Genomic DNA, 17,116 nt, shown 5'->3' with positions numbered 1-17,116 from the left:
TATTTTTACATATATTAAATGCTTCAGGTTGAAAAACAAAGAACAAAAGTAGCAGATACAAAACCGTTAGACTATATCTTTACAAATGCTGGTAGGACTATTTCAGATGAAGAAATTTCATCCCGAGCATACAGGTTTGACTATCCAATTCGTTGGCTTCAAAGTCCTTCAGATGCAAAGGCAATAGGATTTAGAAGAGTTTTGTTTTCAAATAGAACTAACGCATTTATGTTCGCAGTATATTTTCATGGGCAGTATGAAGTCCTGATGGTCTAATAGACAAATTTGACGAAATGAGAATCTTTACAGTTCGTTCAGACGAAAGTCTTGAGAAAACTCTAGATGACTTTCAAACTCAAATGAACAAATATTATTGGGAATTTCAAGAAAAATACGACTCTTTACTAAATGGAACATACTATCTGAAACTAGAATATGACAAGATGAACTCCACCGTTTCATTTCAAAAGATTGAAATTAACCCTCCAAGAGATACAGAGTTTTTATTTTGGGAAGTAGACAAACGTTCTTGGCACAATTTCTTCGGTTACTAAACCAGAACGAACCTTACCACCAGATGGTCCATTTAAATTTATACTTCCACCAGCAGATTTGATGGTTTATAGAAACGTGTTTGACCCTCAAAATGTTATGTGTCATGCAAGTTTCAGTTCAAGCAACAATATTTTTCTATGTATTGGTAAGGACCTTTATGACTTTGCTTCTAAATTCTACGAACCACCTAGTAACAGTTTCTCTGACTTTCAAGTTTGGTTCACAACAAATGGTGTGCAACATATTATTCCATTGTACTATGACTTTTATCTCGAATTGTCTTTCATATATAACTAGGGAAAAGTGCTGAAAAAGTATTGAATGTGAAGATATTAGAAAATAACATTTTTTCTAACATCGTAGAAAACTCATGAAAACAATTTATTTTTGACACTTTCACAAAAAACATTAAAAAAGTGAGTTAAAATGAGATGTTTACTGAACTGGTTGGATGTCGCCTTCTGAGGTTATGTAGAACGGCTGACCCGAGAAGTGAAGGAGAGACTGAATTGCCAATTTCATATGGGGTAGGGGGTTCTCCTTGTTTGGTATTTTTATCCAAGGACGTTTGTTTAGGAACTTAACAAGAGCTTCTCTTTTGGCGTCCTTTATGCCATCGTAGGCTGTCCCGTCTGGTATTTGAATTGGAATTCCAGTCGAAGTCTCGAGCTGAAGTGTAGACCTTCCAGAAATAGTGATGAACTTGACCTTGGGCTTCATTACCTTGCGCAAGTAGTCTTTTACGCAGTCGTTAAGTTCAATGAGGTAAATTGCCTCGTCAAGTCTTTCTTGCATTCCAAGTTCTTCCATCCGACAGGAAAATATTTTCCCGACAAAGGGAAAAATTTTTCCTTCCGACAGGAAGAACTCTTCCAGTTGTCCGTCCGTAAACCATTCAAATTTTCGAAAATTGAGAACTTTTTGGTCGAACTTCAGAAAAAGTTTTTCCTTCCGACAGAAAAAGTTTTTCCTTCCGACAGAAAAAGTTCTTCCTTCCGACAGAAAAAGTTCTTCCTTCCGACAGGACACAAACGGATGACTGACGTTCCTCTTCCTGAATGTCTTCCAAAGCCAGAAGAACCGAAAGCTGCAGAACCACAACAGTCTCCTCAGCAACCTCAGTTCCAGCAAGTACCCCCGAATTACTACCAATTTCCACCTCAAGGTTACTACCCACCACAAGGCTTCCCGAACTACCCTCCTCAGCCTATGCCTTACTTCCCCAACCCTTGGTTGTTCCAGCAAGCTCCACCCCAGCAATTCCAATTCCAATCTCAATCGAAGAGAGACCAAGACTTCGAAGAAGGTCTGAACCGATTACGCAAAGAGTATGCTACAGCTCCAATTGAGAGAAAGTTGTTCCCGGACCAAAAAATAATGTTTAGGGTAGATGGTTAGATCTAACCTCATTTCTAACCCGATTTCTACCCTCATGAATTTTCATGAATTTTCCCGAAATCAAAAATAAAACTAACTTTATTTTTATTTATTTTTTTATTTTGTATAAAAGATATGATTTCAACAATCGGCACAACAACAATTCAAACAACTTCACCAAATTCATTAGTCATGAATCCAACATCTATGTTAGTAGAGATGAAAAACTTCATTCCTTCTTCATATAGTTTTGGAACAGAAATACAAAAAATTAAGCAAGAACTTTTAACAAGTAATTTAGACTGTACCGCACAGGATGAAGAAAATGAAGAATATCTTTATGACATGCAGGACATTATTGACCATTTACCCAAATTGCCTTAAATCCAACAACAAAAACTCACTATTCCTGAATTCGATGAAATAGAAGTGAAACCAACTGACTCAGTAGAAATAAAGAAGTTCATACGAAAGGTAAATTATGAGTTTCTAGGATATCATTGCAACCATAAAGTTATGGACAAAGATTGCGACATGGTATATAAGAACATCTCTGACATATATAAATCTGGGGAGTTTAAGACATACGATAACTTTGTTTCATTAGTTGCAAAATGTGTATGGCAGATAAGAGATAAAGATAGAAGAGGTAAAGTATGGAATGAACAGATAAAACCAACTGCTTCAGATTTAAAGAAAACCATTGACGCCTTAGTTGTTTTAGCAGGTAAGGTTTCAGAATATAACGCAAAAATGAATCCGCAATGTTCAAAATGTAAAGCAGCAATTAGGAAATATAACTATTCAGTAAAAGAGATAGAAAGAATGAGAAACGACTATGCAGATTTAAAGAGGGAGGCAGAGAAGCCGGTAGAAGATAAAATGGACATGTTAGCATTTCTGAACAAAAACTATCCCACAGCTGATGATTTCCTTCTATCTGACGTCAAGAAGAAGTATAAAGAAACTTTCGGCATTGTTAAAATTTTTGATATCCTCAGCGAAGAAATAGAAGCTACAAAACTGTTTAGAGTCTCACGAATTCATAACGTTTACCATGTAAAACGGTTATAAAATAACTGGGGTAGAAATGAGGGTAGATATCGGGTTAGATCTAACCTTCTACCCTAAAATATATTTTTATTGAATTCAGCACAAAATTCTGAGTAAAATAATTTTTAGGGCACGTGTCAAACCGTTGAGTTTTCACAAAATTCCAAAAATAACGTTTACCATGTAAAACGTTTATAAAATAACTGGGGTAGAAATCGGGTTAGAAATCGGGTTAGATCTAACCATCTACCCTAAAATATATTTTTGGTGTAAATTTCATTAACTGACTGACGGCACAAAGTGCCTTAACGAAAACATTAATATATAAAATTCATGAAAATTCATGAAAATTCATGAGGGTAGAAATGAGGTTAGAAATCGGGTTAGATATACCCATCTACCCTAAAAATATATTTTTATTGAATTCAGCACAAAAATAATGAATTTTCAAGCTTGACTTTTTACAATTTGAACTTTGTTTGCGTAGATATGAATTCTGAAAGAAGTATGAGGGTCTTGTATGACTTTGTACTTCTCCCATAGTTCATGTCTGTCAAACTTACCTGCCATGGACTCTTTCATAAGTTCCATGAAATCGTCTTCGGACAATCCGGGGAAAAGTATTATGTCAGTAAGTATTCTTTTAACATCCTTACTTAAACTCTTTGCTGTCTGTACACAAATGACAACTGAGATGTTAAAGTGTCTGAGCTTCTTAAGAATTCGACACATATCTTGTTCTCTGTTCTTTAACAAAGGATGAGAGGCGAAATCATCTAAGATAAGAAGACATCTATGAGGGTAAGTCTTCCAATCGTAAGATTGCAATTTCTTCGAAATGTATTCTATCTCTTTCTGTTTGTTTCTGAAGTGTTTCTTCTCTAATATTCTCTGCATTTCCTCATTTGGGTCTTTAAACTTCGAATTTATATACTCATTTATAGCATTATACTTCAAAACTCTTCTTTGGTACTTCTTTATCCAATCTAACAACTCAGTATCCTTTATACATACTAACTTAGACTTCTTTATAATATCTTTGAACGAATTGACGGTTTGGTCAAATTGACCAGAAGTCGAACAAATAACAACTAACTCATAGAATGGGTTCTTCTCATCTAGTTCTTGTTGTTGTGCAGCCATTTTAAAGATAAGTGAAAGTCTTACCCGACCCAGGTGGTGCAATTAGACCTGTTATACCATTCTGAGCAAATAAGAACTTGTCATGTATAGGCTTTATCTGAGAATTTTCTAACTTCCTCTTGTTCTTGTCTAAAACATTCTCAAATTTCTTGTCAATGTCAGCAAACTTTTTTTCTAACATATTTTTAGAAAAATTAAAATTTTTATCTTTTAGAAAATGTCTAGCGATTTCGCTATCTATATTCGAGACAAACTTTTTGACAGCAAAACATCTGTCGACCATAAAATCTTACATAGTGTAAACAAGAAAGGTGAATTTGTTCTAAAGTTCTGTTTCTGGGAATATGACAAGAACCATAAAACATTACAAAGAGCAGTCTTAAAATTTGTCAATGACAGACTTGTTGACAGAGATGACGCCGATTGGAAAGATGAAGTCCAACAAAAGTTCTTAGAATGCAAAGAAGACACATGCGCTGTTCTTGAAGATGAAATAGAAAACAGAATAGATGAGCTATTAAAGGACAAAGAACTTTTACAGAAATATGGTTCTGAGAAATTTGACGTCTCACCACCAGAAAAGAAGAAGAGAGAAAAGAAAGTAGAAGAAGAGAAGAAAGAACCAGAGACAATTCCACCGAAGAAGAAATTTGACATGTAAAAATAAAATTTTATTTTTAGAACATTTCTGGGTCAATGTCAATGTTCTCTTCCTCTTTAGGAGTAAACACTGGCTTAGACTCTAATAGCTTTTTACCCAATTTACCTTGAACTTCTACAACTTTAGACTCATAATATTCATAGTCGTCTGTCTTCTTTGGTTCATAAGGTATAACAAGTTTGGATGCTTTGCCTTCTTTAAGGTTTGAGAACCTTCTGTCAAAACTTTCTTTGACTGTTAAAAAACCTTCTATGTCTAAGTCTTCAAATTTCGCACCATTTTTAGTCACAATAGCAAACTTAACTGGTTCGATGTTCCAAACTTTGCTGAATGAAGACTTTTCAAAATGGTAGAAGTAAACATTCAAATATGTGAATGGGTCTAGTTCTTCTTTAAGTCCTGACATGTACTTGTTTACTGAGATGAATTTCGTCATCTTTTCTATCGGATAAAAAAATATTTTTTTAAAAATTTACTCAGAAAAAATTTTTCTTTGTATATACACCATTCTGAACATCTAAAAGACTTTTGACATTTGCCAAGAATGTACGTTTAGAAGCTGCCATATAACCATATTCTTGACAATATTGTTTATACGAATCGTACAATGACCTTTCATCTAATGACACAAAGTCAGTTTCATCTATGAACAGTTCATATACACTCTTGTTTGCTTCTAACAATGTTTGTCTCTCTTCGGTATGTGGAATTTGTCTTGGATTGAACTTAGAAATATCTAATGTCATGAAATATGAGAACAAGTGGTTGTAAAAGTCAGATGTCAAAGTTTCTGCTAAGTCGTCAAAATATTCTGTATCTTGCATATGAGAATCTGACGTTCTGACAACTACATATCTTCTGTCAGAACTTTCTAACTTCATCGGAACAGCATTGTTTGAAACCATAATGAAGTTTGCAACATTTTCACAAACTCTTTGGTCTTTATACTTTCTTTCAACAACTCCAACTTTGTCTGTTATAAGACTCTTCAAAGCATCTGAGTTCAAAACTTTTGTTGTATCTATACTTTGAAGTTCATTGCAAACTATAAGTTTCATATTCTCTATTGAGGAGTTAAACTTGCCACAGATGTTTTCTAAGTTTGTCATATTCGGATTCGAATAACCTTCTAACAGTTTGCACAAAATATCTGTAAAGAAAGTATTCTTACCAGTTCCTTGTTTTCCAATTATAATGAGAGCAGTTTCATTTTTAGCACTTGGATGTTGTAAGATATTTGCAAACCAACATAAGATATACTCATAGACTCTTTCGTTTCCATTGCATATAATTTCTTTGACATGGTCTAACCAAGCTTCTATAATACTGTGTTTCCATTCTACTTGTTCGTATTTATATCCAGTGAAGATAGAATAGAAGTTTGGAGAAAGTGTATAGAACTTTATACCTCGAACTGAAAAATCTTCTAACTTTGACAATAAGATATCCCAAGCATCTAACATCTTCATTCCAACTTGTACAACTTTTATTTTCTTAAGTTTCTGTCTACATTCTTGCTCAGACACTATTGTTGCTCTTGGTTTGTTAAATACAACATCACATTCTTTCATAACATAACATTCTGGGGCAGAGTCGACATAAATGACTAAACGTTTCAAATTCTCGACTGCTTTGTTATAGTCTCTAAATGGACACATATTTCTGAATGCTTGGAAGTCATAAAAATCTGAAACATCTATTCTGTACATTTTTATAAAAATAAAAAAAATATTATTTTTTTATTCTTGACTTTGTTGTTCCATTTGTTGCATTTGTTGTTCTTGAGCTATTTGTTGTTGAAGTTGTTCTTGTAATACAATACTTTCACCAGTTGCATCTTCCAATTCGAAACTTTCTGCCGTCATTGACAAATACATAGGACATAAAAGTTTTACAGGAACAAAGTTTGCGTCAACTAATGTCAACGTTATACTTGCCAAAGTGTTTGAGTTCACTAAGGTTGAAAATTCTGCATTCGAATGAACAATAGGCAAACCAGCAGAGAAAGTATTGTTTATACGCATAAGTATCTTTTGGTCATAATAGTTTCTGTCACATTCGAATAACACTTTGAACCTAAGTTTGAAACAATATATAAGATTGGTGTGCTTAATGTCAATGGAATAGACATTCCTTGTATGACACCTTTTCCTGTTATAGGAAACTGTTGGTAGTAAAAACCAGAAATAAGTTTGTATTATAGCTCATATCGTTTATAGTAAACTCAGTCGGACATCCAAACATAATGAAACCTGCTCTAGTTGCAGCACATGTTACACCCGTCCTTAAAGTATTAAATAAGTCAACAAAACCTGTTGGTGGTATATCTGAGTAAGTATCTTCAAAGGAGTATTTTTTACCATTCACAACAATAAAGTCTTCTGGTGTCAAAGAGCAAAACAGGCTTTAGTCGTCATTGTGTTTAAGGTTAGTTTACAATACCGTCCTTGAGGACTTTGTAAGTTTGTTGTTATAGAATTATATGACTCAGGGTTTTTAGTCGTAATAGTATAACCATTATGTCTTCTGCCATTTACTTAGCAAATAAACTTTAATGAAATGTTGTGGTCGTCAAATATTTTTATAACGTCTGGGAAACTATATTTTAAGTTCAACGTTTCACCTCCTTTCATAACATATATCTTGTCAATGACATTATATGAAACACCACAGCAACTAATGTCGGGTTCTATTTCTTTGATGTTTATATCGTCTGCCTCTGTCAAAAGTTTCAATAGTTCTTTCAAAACTTCATGAGGTGCAATGACATATGAGTTCACTTTTACAGGGTTGTGTTCGCCCAAGTTTAACATTATACTTAAAGCTTGACAAATCTTCTCCTGAGTTTGAAGTTTGTCTTTCAGTTGTTGGTAGTCGTTTCGAATATCTGCAACAGAACTTAAGTCTCTGGTAACTTCAGGATATGTTGGTTCTTTTACAGGAACAATTGTTATACCATCTTCGTCTTCGTATGGTTTCCCCACTTCAACATCTCTGTCTTTGACATTGACAACAACACTTTGACTGTTTGTTTGAGTTGGTGAATTTAACTTCACATCTGCCACCGCCATTAAACCTTTTGAAACACTTACGCTTCTATTTTTCGGAAATGACATTTTACTTAGAATAAAAAGATGGACGTATTCGGATATCTTATTGAATTGAAGCAGAACAAAGTTTATACTCACAAACAATACAAATACATTGACAGAATAGTTCTTTACACAAACAATGGAAAATGTTATAGAATAGCAGTCTTTGCTGAACCTAAATATTTTCATAAAGCAAAGAAAGTTGGTATAACTGAAATGGTGAAAGTTCTTGAAGCAGACAAAAATATAACTTCAAAACTTACAGATATTACTAAAGGAAAGTTTATAATACAATATTATGTCAAAACTGGCGTACTGTCAATATTTGACGGAGAGAAGTCAGTTCAAGAACAACTTACTGACCTGCTGCCAAAATCTGCTCGATGGAAGCTGTCGTTATGCCAATCTGAGGAGCCCCAGCAGGTTTCATCGAACGAATCTTCAAAAGAGCATCTTCCGTGAAAAGTGCTATTGGTTTTGTAAACTTCTTTGCTCTCAATTCATCTGGACCGTCTCTGTCACCAGTATATTGTATTTGTACAGTACCAACAGTTGAAATACCACCCATAAAGTCTTCTGAGTCAGCAAATGGAATGCCAAGCCAAAAGTTTGAACGGTCTCCATTTGTATATTGAGTTTTTTGACCTCCTGTATGAGTCCATACTTTCACATATGGCATAATAGAACTTTGCATTTCAGGGTTAATGGTTGTTGTGAAGTTGTTGTTAAAGTTCATAGCATCTAATGTCAAGTTGTATGACCTCATATCCTCAACTGTAGAATATTCTTCTCTTGGATAATATTTGCCATCTATGTTTATATGATATTTAATACCAGGGTTGCAAAGTCTTTGACAGATATTTGGTGTATAGGGAACATAAGTGGAACTGCAATATATTTGGCAGCTAAAGCATTTGAAATATCTGGGTCCAACATATAGACTGCAAGTCTGCTTTCTATTCTCTTGCATTCAAATTTTTCGCATGTGAACTTAACTGGGTCCCAAGCAGTTCCAGCAGCATTGAAATAATAGTTTACTTCATTGTTGAAGTTTGAGAAACCAAAGTCTAAGTCAACTTTGTCTTTGCAAAATTCAGCGAATGACGTTTGATTTGTTCCCTTTACGTCTGTAATAGTGAATGGGTCTTGTGTTGGTGCAATGACTAAGTTATTTTTGCTTGGAGTAAGTTCGATAGAAATTTTTCCTGCCCAGTTTGGTAAGTATCTTAAGAACCTAAAGATGAGGAAAGATGACAAAGGAACTCTAAGTTTCAGTTTTACTTTGGTTACTGCTGCTGCAGTTTGTCCAGAAAGGTTAACATAAACTCCTGGAACGTTAGGGTCAAGTCTTCTTATTTTCTCAATAGTTGCATACTGGTCTGTTTGTTCTCTAGCTTGTGGTTGTACTGAGTTTCTCAAAGCGAACCATTCATAGTTTGCCCATGTTACTGTTTGAACTAAGTCAGAGTTAGAATATATCTTATATCCCATGAAAACTTCTGGAGCATATTGGTATCCGACATAGAAAATTCCATTGCAACCTTTCTTGTCAGACAACTTGGCAGAAGGTTTTATTTCAATGTCTTGTTCCACGTATAAGAATGAGTTGTCAATAGAAATAATATGAAACCTGTCGCAAGCAATATCTACTGTTGTTGAAGAACCTTCTCCAAACTCACCTACGTTTCCATAAGAAACAGCAGTTGTATATTCGTAAGTTCCTGGAACTATTTCTGACCTTCTAATGGCATTGTCGCATTCGTTATACCATTTGGAAACATTTCCGTTCATGGCATCCAAAATTGTTGGCGTTATATTCTGAGCGGCGTACATTTCATATGGGTAAAAATATAGAATAGTTGGATTTATATGTCATAATAGAACCCACTCGGACCAAGCTTTACTTTCTTCCTGATTGAGTTTTTAACTCTTCTTTTTCCTTCATTGCCACTACTTTCACTAGATGAAGTTACTTCTTCACTACATTCACTTTGTTCTACTCTTCTCTTCTTCTTTGGTGTCGCTTTTGGTAACTTGCCCTCTGCTTCAAGTTGTTGCATCTTTGCCTCATGTTCACCTAGTATGTTGTAAATTTCCCATGTCCTTTTTGCCTTTGGGCTCTGGTCGCCCATCTCAGGTAACCTATATCCTAGAAAGATTTTGTCATAGTTTGTATTTGAGTCTTCGCTTATTGTTTGCATGACTCTTTCCTGAGTTTCCGGTTCAAGCTCTTCAAACAGAGTTAGTATACAAGTCATGGGTACGGCGGCACTGCGTTCCACCTTACCCAATACTTGTGAATTTGACACTTTACAAAGCCGCCAACCACTTCACTAACGAACTCACTAATGTAAAAAATAAACGTTCTCACTATCGTTCTCACTAACGACTTCACTAATGTTCTCATAAATTTTCCTCAATATCTTCATCATCAGTGTTAACCCTATTGTAGTCATACTTGAAGCCATAAACTTTCTCTAACTTCTTAACGTACAATTTACATAACTTACCTTCGTCATCGTATGGTTTAATGATATAACTATTTCTATCTTTATACACAGTCAATGAAAAGTCAACTGGTCTCGGATGTATTTGAAAGAACATGTTATGCTCAGGAAGGAAGAATAAATGTTTAAATGTATGTTTGTTATACTGTGGAATTCGAATGAGTTGCTTTTGTTCTGTCATTTATAAAAATAAAATAAAAATAAACTTAAAAATAAACTTAAAAATAAATGATATCACCACCCTCACACGTATGAAAACATAGCACAAAAATAAATTTAGGTGAAGTGGTGAGATCTCACCTCTTTTTTCACCTGTTTTTTCACCCTGTTGAATTCATTGCTTTATAACTCTCTTCCTTGGTTTCTTTTTAGTTGCTTTCTTCACGTCTGTCTCCAACTTGACTGTCTTTCTTCTTCGGCCGTAATGATACCAGTTACTTCCACCAGTCAATGGGTCAAATGGTCGTTCATAAGGGTTTCCATACATTCCATAGGGACCATACGGAAGAACTACTGGTGGAGAAGAAACATTTTCTTTAGTTCCATCGACTCTATTTAAATGCATTGTTTCACCTTTCATCTGGTCATTAAAGTCTTTTGCGTGTTTTGCAAACTCATCGTCCTTTCCTAAAGCATTTTCTGACTCAGTCGCAACCAAATTGGATGCTTTATTTATGAGCCCTATTTTATTTAATCTTAACTTCTTTGCAACCCAGCCTCCAATCTTCCCTTTATTTGCATCTAATGTCTTCGAAACCCTACCTCCACTCATTTTATTTACTGCGTCATAAGCTCCAAGTGCTTTTGCTCCAAATGCTAATGCTTTTGTTCCCATTGCGCCTAAAGCTGCCCAAGCTACCATTTACACCATATTAAAATCATCTCTCTTCAATATTATCTCATAAAAGTTCTCGTTACTGGAGAAAGTCAATGAAACATAAGCGTTCTCACGGGCTTCGCCCTCACCGCTTTGCGGTCTATCTAACTTCTTTCTTATATCATCTATACGCTTCAAAATGTCTGAACAATTGCTAACATCTTCTACAACAGTTATTTCATCATGAATGACCTTCAAGAACAAGCTCATTTAATATGCTATTAAAATCATTCAATAATGAGTCCATCCTTTCCGTCTTTGGTAGCACAACATCTTTCATTGAAGAAGGTTCGACAAGTCTTATGTTAAACTTACTGACAAAGTTTGTTATACTATAATGCTTCGGCGGCGAATACATGTAGTTTGAAAGACATAATATAGATTCTTCAGCAAATTCACTTATACTGGATTTTATAACAATGTTCTCACGAGACCAAATACCACCAATTGACAATCTTGTAAGCAATCCTGCTGAACCTTCTACTGTAAACGTCGATGGTAACATTCCACGAAGGTCATCTATTGACATCGTTGAGTCACTGTATTTAAATATTTTCTTAAAGCAATCGTCATTATCTAACCATGCAATAGCTTTGAAGTTTTCATTCGAATATACATCTGCTTCATTAAATGTAAAACCTGACTTCTTTGCAGAGATGACTTTAAAATCTATTGAGTTTGTTTCAAAATTATATGCTATGGTAACTTCTGAAGGTAATGGATGTCCTTCCGCAGTCAGTTGTTCTCTCACTACCGTTTGAAGCTTTGTATTAAAAACTTTCATGTCATCTCCTGTATCTAAGTTCACATACACAGCAACAGGAAAACTATCTTGCTTCTTTGTTTCATCATTATACCTCAAAACATTAAAGTTCTTCAATAATATTGTTCTTCTGCTGGAATACTTCGAACCTGTCTGATTTCAATAGCTTTCTCACCTCCTACATACTCTACCCAGTGTCTTGGATATTCATAAGTATACTGACTTTCTTGAATTTTGGTTGGTTTCATCATAACATGTTCATAGTATATCTTTATACTCTTGTCAGTTAGACTCGGTGCTATGTTCTGAATATTTCTGACTTGCATTTTTAATGGAGATAAAATGAAGCATTTAATACATGACGTAGATGAAGACATGAATGAAACTACAGACAAACTTAACTCTTCTCTTATTCTTCCTTTCAGTAAGGACTATGAGTTCTGTTCAAATGGCGTTTATTTCTATTGTGGAAAGATGGGTTCAGGTAAGACATTTAACCTCATTCGTCATATACTCATAACAGAACGTTTAGGAAACGACTCTTATTATGACCAAATCATTATATCAGCAACTTCAGACTCTATGGACTCAACAGCGAAAACATTTATGTCAAAAGTTCAAGCCTCTGTCGTTAAAGTTCCAGACAGTGAACTCATTGAATTTCTTCAACGTTACATTCGACGTAAGAGGAAATATTATGCCATCGTTGAATTTATACAGTCAGGAATGCAAAAGACTTCTGAGGAGATGGAAAGAATTATTGACAAACACCACTTACGTCAATACTCAGGTGTTTACGATATGAAACGACTGACAAACTACATTCTATCAAAACTTTCAAAATACCCCTTCAAAAAATATCCTTCAAACACTTTATTAGTTTGTGACGACTTCGCTGGTAAAGGTTTAGTGTCAAAACCAGACTCACCATTAGCTAACATCATTACTAAAGTCAGACATTACCACTTAACTGTAGCAATACTTATGCAAACATGGAGGTTTTTAGCTTTAAACATAAAACGTCTCATAACTGACTTCGTTATCTTTCAAGGTTTCTCACGTTATGACATTGAACTCATTTGGAAACAGTCAGGTATAACATTACCTTTTGAAGAAATTTGGGAAGCATATAAGTCTCTCATCTCTCCTCGTTCATACCTTGAGATTCATATCATGACTAATACCATTAAAGTCAAAAATATTCCATGGGAACGACCAACATTATTTTAAAGCTTAACCTTCAATTGACTGATGGTAAACAAATTCCATGCATCTCTGTCGCCATTTCTGTTAATATTTTTGCTGTCATTCATATCATCCACTTCCCCATCCGTTAGCTTTTGAGGATATGCGTTAGAATAGCTGTTCTTAAATGAAGGCTTTTCACCTTTGAGAGCATAAACTCTATAACTTTCTGCATACTTTATGTTTGAACCTCCTGAGCCATCATTAACATAAATTTTTATAGGCTTCCACCCTTTGTTCATGTTCCTGCTTCTTCCCTTAGCTCTTTTGTTCAGTAGTTCTACATCTTTATACACAGCACCTGTCTCAGTGAATTCAACAATATTTTCATTCGTTAGCTTTACATTCAAACCCTTGTCGAGTATATTGTTCATTTCATACATATAAAAGGTTTTTATTCTATATGAAATGAGAAGCAAATCCATCTTAGCTGGTGCTGTTAATGTTCCAATTGAACCAACATCAAATGTTGACTCACGAACGACAAACAATATTGTCATAAAGAACTATAGTTCAGAATGTTTGAAAGAAAAAGAACCAGAACTTAAGTCGGTGAATTTAAACTCAGCTTCAAACGCTAACGCTACATCAGATGTTAAGTTAGAGTATCCACCACTGGACCAAATTCTTTCAAGAGAAGCCAACGACAACCCTTACACAAATGTTCAAACAAATCCTTCAGATAATGTAGACCATTACCTTCTTCAGTTATACCAAACAATTTTACTCAAAGACGATAAGAAGCTTTTGACAAATCTTATAAGCAAGAACCAAATAATTCTAACAAAGGAGGACCTTGAAAATGTTATCTCACGAATAACAGGGAAACAATGTGTCATTGACTATCTCGACCCTGAAATCGAATGCTGTGGTCAAACTCCACTATTCATGAAAATAGGTAACATCCGCATCATTGAAACACCAGGAACTACAGGAGTTGAGTTTAAGTATAAATATTCGAATGAATATACAAAACTTTCAACAGAATATAAACTTTGTTTGAAATATGTTTTAGTAAATTAAAGCAGTCAGGAGGGCTCTTTGAGCCCATCTTGGCGCTTTGCGCCGTCAGTCAAAAAAAATTTCAAGTTAGCAATTTGTAATATCTATCCAAAACTTCTTCAACACTATGAACTCATCTTCATAATGCAAACCTAATCTTATTGACTTGGTGCAGTTTTCACTAACACAATATTTTTCTGTTCTCTTGACTGACATAACTAACTCATTTGTTTCATCAAACAGCAACAACCAAAGTTCATGACCTAATACATAACATTCATGCTTTATATTTTTAGCTCTGAGTTCTCTTGTAAGCTGTTGCATTTAATATTTTCTAAAAAGTCAACTTCAACAGTCATTCGCACTGGTGCCTTCAGTTCTACAGGCTCTCCTTGAAAGTCAACAAGTCTGAATTGCATGTCTTTCAAATTATGAGGACTAATGCGAACCCATTTACCTAAATGAGTTGCTATGACAGGAACGTTTGGAATGAACATTGAATTTACTGCATAACAGAAGGATTTATATTCTACTGAACCTTTACTATTAACTCCTGAAATGCCTGTGACATTAGCTATTTTAGACTCAATGTATAAACAATTACCATAACATACGTATGGAACAGATTTCATCTCAATCGTTTTGTCAACACTTTTCAAAGGAAATGTCATATGGTATGCACCCAAAAGAAGTTGTACTCTATGACTCATTCGTGTATCTTAAACTCCTTCGCATAACTGAACTTCAAAACTCCTGCAATAAGTTTAACATTCATTAAGTTTTCTTCGTTATCCTTGTTTATTGTAGTATTTATGAGAGCATTTAACACTCCAGCTAATGTTTCCATCTTATATTCTATTATTGTGAAATCTTATTTCGTGCTTCTTTCCATCTATTTCAATCTCCATGAAATCTGTTTCATCTGTTATAACGAATGAAGCGATAGTATTGAAGTCAACCATTCTGAATGCAAGCGCCTCATTCTGTAGACCTAAGTTTGTTTGTAGCTTTACTGTCCCGTATTCGTTTGGGTCTGTACTTTGCAAATAGAACAACATTTTATTCTCATTAAAATATGAGTATAGCTGCATATGCGTATGAAGCTGACAGAGCTAAACGTTTATATTTTGGTCAATACTCTCTCACACTTACTGACAAATATATTGTTATCACTGATGGAAATACTGAGAAATACATAACATGGAAGGACTATGAAAAGTTTGACCCTATTTTAACTCCATGTACTATGCCGTTTATAAAGGACGGTGAAATTATTGAAAAAGATAATACAACCGTATATAGGTCTGTTTATGAAGCGTTAGAATATATGTTGAATCATAATTCCGAAAGATTTGACCCAAGCACTACACCATGTGCAATGCCTTTTATTAAGGACGGTGAAATCGTAAGAGTTCCGGATTCAACGGTTTACACAGCTGTTCAAAACAGTTTACAAAACATTTTAGCGAATATCTTTAATTCAGAAACTACAGAAATAAAATTACCATATATAACAGATGCTAAAGAAATTAAATCAAAAACGACAACATTATTTACGTCACTTAATGATTTAATGACTTATATCATTAATATTCCTGCACCAACTACAGCATTTGATCCAAACTCGACGGTTTGCAAAGTACCTTTCATAAAGTCGCAAAGCGACCAGGGCGAAGCCCATGACAGTTCATTAATTACTTTAAGGGATTCGACAGTAAATGAATCATTAAAGGCGTCATTAATGAAAATCATTGATTTTAATTCATTCACGAATACATATAATTCATTCATTAATGTTTCATATGCTTCTAAAGAAGGTGAGCCAAAAACTATCGATAAAGCGGTGTATGAAATAAAAGCATCAACGACGAAATTGAATTCGTTAACTTTTGACGGTGATAGTTTCGTTAATGACATAACATCGGGGAAAACAATTTTAACGAAAGAATATTTAAAATCTCATGTTAGTGAGTTCGTTGAAATTGAAAAAGAAGGTGGAATTAAGTTCGATCCACTGAATTTCATTTTCAGCTTAGCGAATGCGGGTGTTAGTTTCGCTGAATGGACAACTATACAGAGTGAAATAAATGCAATATGGACGTTTTTGGGGTCAAAAGCGGGAATGAGTGAGCTTGTAAATGCTGCAAGAATATTAGGTGAAACAGGAAATTTTGTTGATGGTTTTAAAAGACTTGTTTCAAATGTTTTAACAAACACAAAGAAATTATTTAGATATACTGTACATAACGGACGGATTTTCGAGCAGATAGCAACAAACCCTCCGGTTATGGCTGCGTTGATGATGGCTAGAGATATAAAACCACGTAACGACGGGAACGAAGAACATGAACAACAGGATACCGGTGGGGTTATTCGAGACATTAAAAACGTGTATCCTGAAGTTATTGATTTATTTAGAGGAGTTAATGATTCAATTTCAAAACATTCTATAACCATCGATGAAGAGAATAAATTAACAGATTATATATTCGTCATTATTGCAGAATTAATGAAGAGAATAAATGAAAAAGGAATTGGTGATATCATTAATGTCAGCGATGTAATGATGAAAAGAAATTTTGACTCATTATTTACAAAACCGAAAACAGAATATAGTCTTTATGACGTAATTACCGAATTAATGAAAAAGATTAATGATAATAAGAGTTCTGGCGGAAGAGTTGAATTAGAAGTGAATGATGTTAATGAGAAATTAGCCGAAAAAGCAGACAAAAATGAGCTTTTAGCTCTGAGTGATAAAGTCAAGAACCATGTTCATTATATAACTTCAGACGAACAGATTATAACGGGCTACCACGGATATTTAACATGAACTGAAGA

General features: G+C 34.5%; 15 protein-coding genes and 1 pseudogene across 16 annotated transcripts, besides 2 other annotated features; 7 read left to right on the top strand and 9 right to left on the bottom strand.

The window, feature by feature from the left end:
• Nucleotides 1–10,082: part of a mobile genetic element that runs on past the window's edge.
• TVAGG3_1023270 lies at nucleotides 19–852 on the top strand (annotated as a pseudogene). Its single transcript has one exon. A coding segment is annotated over exon 1 (834 nt).
• TVAGG3_1023260 (uncharacterized protein) lies at nucleotides 991–1,365 on the bottom strand (the record flags this gene model as incomplete). The annotated part of the gene is made up of 1 exon (XM_051254908.1): nucleotides 991–1,365. The coding sequence occupies one exon, from the start codon at nucleotides 1,363–1,365 to the stop codon at nucleotides 991–993; it is 375 nt and encodes a 124-aa protein (XP_051080482.1).
• Nucleotides 1,591–1,953, top strand: TVAGG3_1023250 (uncharacterized protein; the record flags this gene model as incomplete). Its single annotated transcript, XM_051254907.1, has 1 exon — nucleotides 1,591–1,953. One exon carries the CDS (start codon nucleotides 1,591–1,593, stop codon nucleotides 1,951–1,953), a length of 363 nt encoding a protein of 120 aa, XP_051080481.1.
• TVAGG3_1023240 (organellar and viral DNA polymerase type B) lies at nucleotides 2,068–2,316 on the top strand (the record flags this gene model as incomplete). Its single annotated transcript, XM_051254906.1, has 1 exon — nucleotides 2,068–2,316. The coding sequence occupies one exon, from the start codon at nucleotides 2,068–2,070 to the stop codon at nucleotides 2,314–2,316; it is 249 nt and encodes an 82-aa protein (XP_051080480.1).
• Nucleotides 2,449–3,006, top strand: TVAGG3_1023230 (organellar and viral DNA polymerase type B; the record flags this gene model as incomplete). The annotated part of the gene is made up of 1 exon (XM_051254905.1): nucleotides 2,449–3,006. One exon carries the CDS (start codon nucleotides 2,449–2,451, stop codon nucleotides 3,004–3,006), a length of 558 nt encoding a protein of 185 aa, XP_051080479.1.
• On the bottom strand, nucleotides 3,433–4,128 carry TVAGG3_1023220 (protein of unknown function, DUF4106 family; the record flags this gene model as incomplete). Its single annotated transcript, XM_051254904.1, has 1 exon — nucleotides 3,433–4,128. The coding sequence occupies one exon, from the start codon at nucleotides 4,126–4,128 to the stop codon at nucleotides 3,433–3,435; it is 696 nt and encodes a 231-aa protein (XP_051080478.1).
• TVAGG3_1023210 (uncharacterized protein) lies at nucleotides 4,346–4,789 on the top strand (the record flags this gene model as incomplete). Its single annotated transcript, XM_051254903.1, has 1 exon — nucleotides 4,346–4,789. One exon carries the CDS (start codon nucleotides 4,346–4,348, stop codon nucleotides 4,787–4,789), a length of 444 nt encoding a protein of 147 aa, XP_051080477.1.
• Nucleotides 4,806–5,225, bottom strand: TVAGG3_1023200 (protein of unknown function, DUF4108 family; the record flags this gene model as incomplete). The annotated part of the gene is made up of 1 exon (XM_051254902.1): nucleotides 4,806–5,225. One exon carries the CDS (start codon nucleotides 5,223–5,225, stop codon nucleotides 4,806–4,808), a length of 420 nt encoding a protein of 139 aa, XP_051080476.1.
• TVAGG3_1023190 (uncharacterized protein) lies at nucleotides 5,549–6,498 on the bottom strand (the record flags this gene model as incomplete). The annotated part of the gene is made up of 1 exon (XM_051254901.1): nucleotides 5,549–6,498. A coding segment is annotated over one exon (950 nt), but the record flags the coding sequence as incomplete, so codon positions are not given.
• Nucleotides 8,237–8,647, bottom strand: TVAGG3_1023180 (protein of unknown function, DUF4106 family; the record flags this gene model as incomplete). Its single annotated transcript, XM_051254900.1, has 1 exon — nucleotides 8,237–8,647. The coding sequence occupies one exon, from the start codon at nucleotides 8,645–8,647 to the stop codon at nucleotides 8,237–8,239; it is 411 nt and encodes a 136-aa protein (XP_051080474.1).
• Nucleotides 8,698–9,360, bottom strand: TVAGG3_1023170 (protein of unknown function, DUF4106 family; the record flags this gene model as incomplete). The annotated part of the gene is made up of 1 exon (XM_051254899.1): nucleotides 8,698–9,360. A coding segment is annotated over one exon (663 nt), but the record flags the coding sequence as incomplete, so codon positions are not given.
• On the bottom strand, nucleotides 9,747–10,013 carry TVAGG3_1023160 (protein of unknown function, DUF4106 family; the record flags this gene model as incomplete). Its single annotated transcript, XM_051254898.1, has 1 exon — nucleotides 9,747–10,013. One exon carries the CDS (start codon nucleotides 10,011–10,013, stop codon nucleotides 9,747–9,749), a length of 267 nt encoding a protein of 88 aa, XP_051080472.1.
• Nucleotides 10,083–10,121: 39 nt separating the features above from the next.
• Nucleotides 10,122–17,116: part of a mobile genetic element that runs on past the window's edge.
• TVAGG3_1023140 (protein of unknown function, DUF4107 family) lies at nucleotides 10,723–11,250 on the bottom strand (the record flags this gene model as incomplete). Its single annotated transcript, XM_051254897.1, has 1 exon — nucleotides 10,723–11,250. One exon carries the CDS (start codon nucleotides 11,248–11,250, stop codon nucleotides 10,723–10,725), a length of 528 nt encoding a protein of 175 aa, XP_051080471.1.
• Nucleotides 11,501–12,049, bottom strand: TVAGG3_1023130 (uncharacterized protein; the record flags this gene model as incomplete). Its single annotated transcript, XM_051254896.1, has 1 exon — nucleotides 11,501–12,049. A coding segment is annotated over one exon (549 nt), but the record flags the coding sequence as incomplete, so codon positions are not given.
• On the top strand, nucleotides 12,869–13,258 carry TVAGG3_1023120 (protein of unknown function, DUF4106 family; the record flags this gene model as incomplete). Its single annotated transcript, XM_051254895.1, has 1 exon — nucleotides 12,869–13,258. A coding segment is annotated over one exon (390 nt), but the record flags the coding sequence as incomplete, so codon positions are not given.
• Nucleotides 16,398–17,108, top strand: TVAGG3_1023110 (uncharacterized protein; the record flags this gene model as incomplete). The annotated part of the gene is made up of 1 exon (XM_051254894.1): nucleotides 16,398–17,108. One exon carries the CDS (start codon nucleotides 16,398–16,400, stop codon nucleotides 17,106–17,108), a length of 711 nt encoding a protein of 236 aa, XP_051080468.1.

Source organism: Trichomonas vaginalis, chromosome I (assembly GCF_026262505.1).
Source record: "Trichomonas vaginalis G3 chromosome I, whole genome shotgun sequence".
Taxonomy (NCBI): domain Eukaryota; phylum Parabasalia; order Trichomonadida; family Trichomonadidae; genus Trichomonas; species Trichomonas vaginalis.
This window is presented reverse-complemented; position numbering and strand designations above follow the sequence as displayed.